Raw genomic sequence first — 8,090 nt, forward strand, 5'->3', positions numbered from 1 at the left:
TTTCCTTACATGGGCCCCTCCAACTGCCTTGCAGCCAGTGGGTCCATCTCCATGCTAAGAAGACACAGGGCTGGCACTCAGGTCCTATCCAGGGCCGGAGTCCTGTCAGAAATAAGCAAACACTTTTTTTTTGCCTTTCTTGCCACTTTAGAAATTTTAGAAATTTAGAAATTAGGGCACATTTTCTTTTTCTCTGTTTAAAAATACATGGAGAGACTTGAATAACGGCACTGATAATAGGGGAAAAAGAACACAAATGTGGTCAGATTTTTGAATATTCTGTATAGGACTGTGCAGAGGTAAAAGGAAATTAAAAGAAGCCGCTCAAAACACTGATAGCAAACAAAGGACGTTTCCCCTCTGAGCATGGCTGATGGAGATAAAAGCACACACCAGATTTATACAAGGCTCCCAATTCCATTTTGACTCCATGAGCTGCAGAAAACTCCACCTTGCACTAATTTATAGGGAAAGGCAAAAATGAAATTATTTCAAATTCCTTTTTTTTTTCCTTTTTTTTTAATGTTTTCATTCACTGAATGTTCCATTTCCTTTTATTTTTTCTATTAATATGCTTTTTTTATTAAGTCCTCACTGACTAAATGAGATTCTTGATTAGTACAGACAAAAATGGGCACTTAGAATCACGTCTAGACTCAGCAAAGATGGAAAGGGATGATAAAATGAGATGTGGGAAAACCTGCTCTGGAAAAACCAGCTTACACTTTATTTCATGGACATTATTCCCTATGGCACGGGGCACTTCAACAGGACAAAATCTGAAGTACCATAACATGCCTCAAGTAAAACACTTTATTCCTTGGATGCTCTTTTCCTTTACTAACTGTCACTGACAGTAGAGATTAAGAACATTTGCATTTAACCAAGTGCCAGAACTCCATGGATTAACATTCTTACCACATATACTCTTACTGCATAGTGGAGAAATGTATAGGAGCAGAGAGCTCTTCTGCACTTCCAGGGAGAAAAGCTTTCATCTCTGTTCAACAGCACTGCTTGTGGACCAGTCATAGCATTCAAACTATTAAATGAAGATGGACAGGGTGAATGTCCCAATACAGTTTAGAAACCAGAGCTCATTTTGCCAGAGAAAGGCCACCTCTCCCTGTTACAGCAGGAAGCGACTGAAGCTAGAAGGCCAACACTCTGAGCACTGCAGGAATTGAGAAATTATGTTATTTGTTGATTAAGAATATTAAAAATGACGAGAGAGCAAGGCAAGCATGTAAGGCGTAGAACAGAACCTCAGCACCTCTATTTCAGCAACTCAGACAAGACAGCAGCCTTCTCCAATGATGGATAGGAGAGGCTGCTCCTACCGTCAAGGAACCACTCATGTTCCAGTCTGCACTGGCACAGCAGTCTCAAACAGTGATTTGTACATCACACAGTCAGCTGAAGATCTGATCTTCTTGAGGAACTCAGAACAGAGCTGTGCACAAATCTCAGAATAATTCAAATCAATAAGCAAAGAATATACTATGGTTGGACTTGATGATCTTCGAGGTCTTTCCCAACCTGGGTGATTCTATGATCTTTGAGAGGACAATTTGCTAACACAAATATTTGTTTAAAAATTCCCTTCTTTCCTTAGATTTAAGTCTTTTACATTTTAGTTTCAACAAAAGAGTCCTTTAGAACTTGGGAGATAAGGCAGTGTAAAGCTCAATATACAAATTACTGCTACTTTATGTTAAGAAGAGTGATGGGTCCTATTTCCTAAAGCTATTTCGATACTGTTTTGGCTTTCAGCTATATACACACATACATACAAAGCACACAGTTGCTGTGAACCTCTGTCCCTGCACTGTCATCACAACATGCACTGGAGAAAAGATTGGCTGTGCAAAGCCCCTCTGCCCTGGAGCTACCCAAATAACACTTATTAGGAATTCAAACACCGCTGAAAAATGCATGATGGAACTGCAGTTCAGCTCAATACTGTATTTTACACATCAGGGTCTGTGTCAGGGCTCAAGATCAGAGCCACACTGTTCTGGGTTTCCTGATGGGGGTAAATACATCATTAACTCATTCAGAATTAGAAAGAAACGTGTAAGCATTAAGGTGTTCTGCAAAGTACTACAGATGCAGAATGCAAAAAGCTGAAATGGAATCAAAAATGCGTGTATAAACCAAACCCCATCAGTTCTATATGCCTCAGCTCTCCAAGCATAAGGGTACTGCAACTCATTGCTGGGGTGAGGAATGGCACGAGGGGGGGGGTGGTCTCAAGAAGCTTACAAGTAGGGGCAAGAACAAAAATCATAACAGAACAGTTACATCTGTGAGCTGCTTGTGTGACTGAGACTTCAAATTCAAGCACCTCAGAAAAAAATGTGTACATCTACATTAAATATTTCCAGTTTTGAAGAGTATGACAAGTTTATACAGCACAGGGAAATTTTCCCATTATCTCCTTAGAATACTGCTTGATTATTGTCAATATCTAAGAACGTGATCAGGAAACATAGTATGATGTTTGTTAATAAACATACCACACAACAGCCAATCCTTCTGCTGACGGATTGCATAAGGATCTTTAGGAACCTTCCTCAGCACATCGTCATTAGAATAGTACAAAGAATGAAGCCATAAATATTCATTTTCAAATCGCTCCCTTTAAGAATAGTCATTCTGATAAATTAATTGCATTCTGTTGCTTAAAATGTATGTAACTATGACATTTGCTTACAGTCCCAAATGTTGTTTAAGCACTTTTCTATCTTCTGTTTTTGTTTTTTTTTCTTGGGGGGGGGGGGAAGGGCCTTTACTGCTAGAATCAGCAGCTTTAGAACAGAAACCAAGGAAATACATGGAGAAAACTGAATAAAACAAATGCAGCTCCAGGCCATTTGCTTGCCCATTAGTTTTAAGGAAAAAAAAAAAATAAATAAATACCAGAAAACATAATAACCATACTCTGTGCAAAACACAGCTCTGCTGTCACAGAAGTCAACACTTGGCCCCAAGCATTTGCATCCCAATGGGTAATTACAGCAATAAATCCCACAAACCAATTCACTCTAGTCTTGAACAGAAAAGCAGAACACAGAAATATAAGAAGATGAATGGCGTTTAGCAACTTCAAGATGATTATTAGCAACTGCAGTTTAGAATAACTAGAATCACTTATAGGGGAAAAAAAAGTGACATACATTCTGGATATAATGTGGCTGTCTGGGGCAATTCATGTCACTGATTTTAAATCGTTCACCCTCAAAGTATTATATTTCTACATTTACAGTAATAAATCACGGTATTCTCTTTTGATCTCATACTATACCTGCCATTTACAACTAGGAAACATGCAGGAATGTTGAATGAACGTTTACAGCACGCATCATGCTGACATGGCTTCTGGACTTCTACCAGTAAAAATGTTGTTTTCATATCTCCTTAAAAAGTGCCTACTTTTGACACTACTGAAATAAGAACGTTACAAAGGGCTGTTTCCATCATTTGTGTCCATCATTGCACACTCTCATTTGATTTCTGTTAATCCCTTAAAAACATCAGTGCACTATATGATAGCTTCTTAAAATACCAGTATTGCTGCAGACAAATCAATTCACATACAGAAGAATAAACAAGTGTTAAATAAAGTACTAACCTTCCTCAGTGGGAGTTGCACAGCCTTCAAGGTTCAACATTATATCTTTGTCTTTGTCATCTGCACTGCATCCCAAAAGCATCCAGCTCTCAACATCATCGCTTTCAGAAATCACGCTCTCCTCGTCATCGTCTGAGCTATCATCTATTACCATCACCTCTTGGTTGCTGAGAGGTCCTGAGCTAATGGAGGTAAGTTTCCCACCAGGACCTTGCCCTGAAAACTCTGTGTCTGATCCAGCAGGATACGGAGCATCATATTCAGTGGCTTTGGAACGATTTGCTTTAGAAGATCCATGGATACGTGTTTTACCTTCAGCTAAAGAGCCTGTTGACTTTTGTGCTTTGCTATTGTAAACGCTATCTTCCTCTGGCGTATCAGACAAAACAATGATCTCAGGGTCATCAGAAATCTGACCATCAGGGTCAGGCAGTTCAACAATATTCTTGTCTTCAAGTGGTGTCACAGTTAGACCTGGACTCTGATCTGTGAATCCCACGGCATCTTCTGCCTCTTCAGACACCTCCACTGAGCCGATTTCAGACAGATTTTGGGAATAGTGGACCTGGCTGTAGAGATGAAATTCCACCTCACTGTCAATACTTGGCTCAGAGGATGAATCCTCACGGTAAAGTTCATCTTCATATGCATCACTCTCCTCAGAGTCTTCACATTCATAAAACATTCTGGAAACCAAATTGTCTGTAAGAAACACAAAAGATTCTATCAGTACACTCATGAACATACGCCTCAAAATATCTTTCAAATAACACCTTCGGTCTTCCTGAGATTTCTAAGGTTAGTTGTTAAGCTCTACATATAGCAGACAACAGAGTTTACAGCAACAAAATTAACATTGCCAACAGTGCCAGCAAAAGCTAAGCAAGGGTGCATTTTGTTTCATGTTACTTATTACTTTAACCGAAGCTGCTCTGGCTTCTGACAGCTGTGAAAGATCTCATATTCCAAAGCTTTCCTCCATCCTGGATTCAAAATCAAGGTTTCCGTGTGGATCAGGAGATTTTTGGGCTGTTCTGCGAGGAACCTGGAGTTGAACTTGATGGTCCCTGTGGGTCTCTTCCATCTGGGAATATTCTATCACTCATTCACTTTACACCTGCAGTGCCACATACAGCTCTGGGTTGCCCCACAACAGGATAATATGGGTGTATTAGAGTGAGTGTGGTGACTAAAGCGATTAAGGGCCCGGAGCATCTGTCAGATGGGGAAGAATGTGACAGCTGGGGCAGTTCAGCGTGGAAGGCTCAGTGTGTCTTGCTGATGTACATAAGAACCTGATGGAGGACTAAAGAAAATGGACCCAGATGAAAAATAAAATATAGATTTCACTTGAACATAAGAAAAAACTTTTTTTGCTGTATTGCCTAAAAAAGGCTGTGGAGGTTCAACCATTAATTAAATTCAAGATGCAATGGGACTCTGAACAAACTGCACCCAGTTACACTGCTTTGACTCAAGGCAGCTGGATTAGATCACCTCTAGAATTTCCTTCCAGCATCATTGACTCTATGGTCCTGACTAAGTCAAAGCTATTTCTGGAGTTCACTAAATACCCACGAGCCAGACAGAAAATTCAAAGGTATTCTGAAGCTACTTTGTCTACCTCACAGGCTGCATAATTTAATTTGCATGCACAAATCATGCATGGAAGAAAGAAGATACTTTCTCTGAACAGACTATCTATTTCTGTGTTAGTTCTATGGAAGCCAGCAAGATTTTCTGGGCATGAAAAACTGCCAGACATCAGTTTTATGGTTGTGAAAGTACCCTATATAGACATACAAGTATTAACACTTAGATCTGGGAGCCCTAGACGTAAATGATTTGTATGATTATGGTATTCACAGAACCCAAAAGCTCCCTCTGTGGCAGCTTTCTGTGAGCATCCTATCAGAGTTCCACCTTCATCATGATAAATTAGTCCTCACCTGCATTCCTGCCACATCAGAAGTCAAACATCAAAGTCAGAGGAAACACTTTTTTCTCCACACACAAACGAAAAAGTGAGAAACATGTAAAACATAAAGCAGGAAAACATAATGCCCATCATAGAACGGCTTGGGTTGGGAGAGACCTTAAAGATCATCTACTTCCAACCACAGTATGAGGATAAAAGCACAGCTGGCACTAATAAGGCAGATTTACTGCATCAGTCAGCAATTATAGAAAATAAATTTTAAAAAAAAAGACTTTCAGCAATGCACGAAACCAAAGAATCCACCTGAAGCATGCAGAAATGTTAGTGATACTAGAAAATATAACTTAATTCACTCTTGCTCCTGTCAGCCACTGTACGAAGTCACACCAAGTAAGAACCCCAGCCATATCTGAAAACACGCATCAAGACCAGTGGATCTGAAGTGTTAAGGGATACCCATGTAGCTTACTTACAGACATGGCATTCTGAAGATAGGATTAAAAACAAGGCAGCACTGCACCACACTTACAGTCTACTGAGTGTCAGGAGAGTCAATGGCTTGTACTTCTTTCAGGTCCTCGATGGTAGGGAACTATGAAAGGCTCTTTGTCTTGCTCAGCGTATACATCAGGCCACTGAGAAATGAGAAACACCAAACATCAGCATAGCAAAATAATGTAAAGATACCAATTTCTACCATTCACTGCTGTAGAATTCTGGCAAGAGCTGTGTCCTCCCACTTTACTCAGCATGAGAAATAGGCTTCGAGCAATAACCAAAGCAGACAAAAACACTGCCTTCAAGAAAGAGAAAAGAAGCTCAACAGAAAGATTTGCAGTTTTTCAGACTGACACAGCACCAGCAATCTCTTACTAACATCTAGACGATGAACAACAGTCTAAATCTTTTTGCTACAGCTGGAACATCCTGCTGCTACCTCAACACAGCACAGGCTTCCTCTAAAGCATCTGAGCACCTCTTTGTCAGGCCTTAAGAACTTCGAGTAAAGGGCTAATAATGTAAAAAAAAAATAAAATAAAACAAACCTAAACCCAAAGCACAGTAATCCGAGTTTCTTTTAACTGCCCTTGAACAAAACTCCAGGTGGCTATGCCTAGAAATTGCTGAGGGGTAAAGGAGGGCATTTTCTCAGGAGATTTACAAAGATTGCTTGCCAGCACTTTAGTTGAGTTCATTAAAATAAAAACATCCTTACTTGGTAAAATAACAAACAGCTGTAGTCAGAAATGAGATGTTAATGGTGACTCACAGGCAAAGAGACAGAAGGAGAATTCACCTGGTGCTTAACTTCACATACTGATAGAACTTTGAAAACAAATAAATCAATTTAACAATATATATATCTCTTATTTCACCCTATAGTGTGAGTGCAGTGTTCCCATCACAAATCACCAATGAATTCTCCATATTTCCCTTGCTTTCTGCTTGGCCTGTGCAGTAACACAAACTATTTATGACAAAGGCTGTATTGAAAATACAGCAACAAATATATCCTTGTGTGTCTTAAGGAGTAAAGGCAAAAGAAAAGCTTACAGCCAGTATCTCTGATACAGACTGGGACAACAAAAAAATGGGGAAAAAAAGGACATTTTGATGAAAATACAAAACCTGGCTAAAATCACAGTTCCAAAACCTCTCTAAAATCACAGTTCCCTACCAGAACAGAGGTTCAGCATGGCAGCAGATATCAACAGTCTGTATAGTTTTATGCAGAGCAGCTTTCTTTTCCAGTTTCCTATTTAGATGTATTTGTAATACCCAAACTGACCCCATACTCCAGACTGTTAAGGTCTGGAAAACCAAAATCGATAAAGGATTTAAATCTAAAAGCATAATAAAGTGAAATTCTTCACCTGCTAGGCCTGTTTCTGGGCCCTCCATCAGAAGCATCACAGCTCCTTTTTCATTGACATAAACCATCAAAATAATCAACTTTTAAGTAGCAAACACCCAAATGAAGATCACATCTGTGTTCTTGCGAGCCTTATGAAGGCATGAAAACACCAAATAACCACCACAGCGATTATTTAAACACAGTTATTATATGAACTCAGTGTCAGGACCGCGCCTGGGCCGGAGCACCGGGGAGGAAGGTGGGACCCTGAGAACGAGCCGGGCCCGGGGCGCTCGGACCGGCAGGAAACGGCACCAGAACCGGGACCAGAACCGGGACCGGGACCAGGACGGAACAGCGTTGGGCCGGGATGAGGGAGAAGGCAGCATAGGGGGAAGGAAGCGGCGCCGCTCACGTACTCACTGCGGGCCGAACCGGGACGCGACGAGAAGGAAGTGACGGAATCGGGCCGCCCACCGGCAGCACGTGTGTCCGGCTCCGCCCCGGCTGGGAGATAAGGGTGGGATGGCGGCTGGGGACGGGGGTGAGGGGTGGGAAGGGGTGTGTTGTGCTCCTATGCAGCCCATATACAGCTCCTATGTAGCCCCTATGCAGTTCCTATGCAGATCGTATGCAGCTCATGCAGCCCCTATGCAGATCGT

At 41.0% G+C, this 8,090-nt stretch overlaps 1 protein-coding gene across 4 annotated transcripts in view; it reads right to left on the reverse strand.

Moving 5' to 3' along the window:
- Positions 1–7,885, reverse strand: part of ZCCHC7 (zinc finger CCHC-type containing 7) — an 87,600-nt gene extending 79,715 nt beyond the window's left edge. For 2 of the 4 annotated variants that reach the window (XM_015850093.3, XM_015850089.3), the window contains exons 1-3: positions 7,848–7,885; positions 6,103–6,208; positions 3,635–4,336 (exon numbers count right to left, since the gene is read on the reverse strand). In XM_015850093.3, the coding sequence (XP_015705579.1) occupies positions 3,635–4,319 (685 nt within the window). In that variant the 5' untranslated portion in view covers positions 4,320–4,336; positions 6,103–6,208; positions 7,848–7,885. Of the gene's footprint in view, positions 1–3,634; positions 4,337–6,102; positions 6,209–7,447 lie in introns of all 4 variants that reach the window. The other 2 variants (XM_015850090.3, XM_015850091.3) reach the window with 2 other exon arrangements.
- Positions 7,886–8,090: the final 205 nt, after the last annotated feature.

This window comes from Coturnix japonica, chromosome Z (genome assembly GCF_054131305.1).
Source record: "Coturnix japonica strain WE chromosome Z, WE-NBRP24, whole genome shotgun sequence".
In the NCBI taxonomy this organism is placed as follows: Eukaryota; Metazoa; Chordata; class Aves; order Galliformes; family Phasianidae; genus Coturnix; species Coturnix japonica.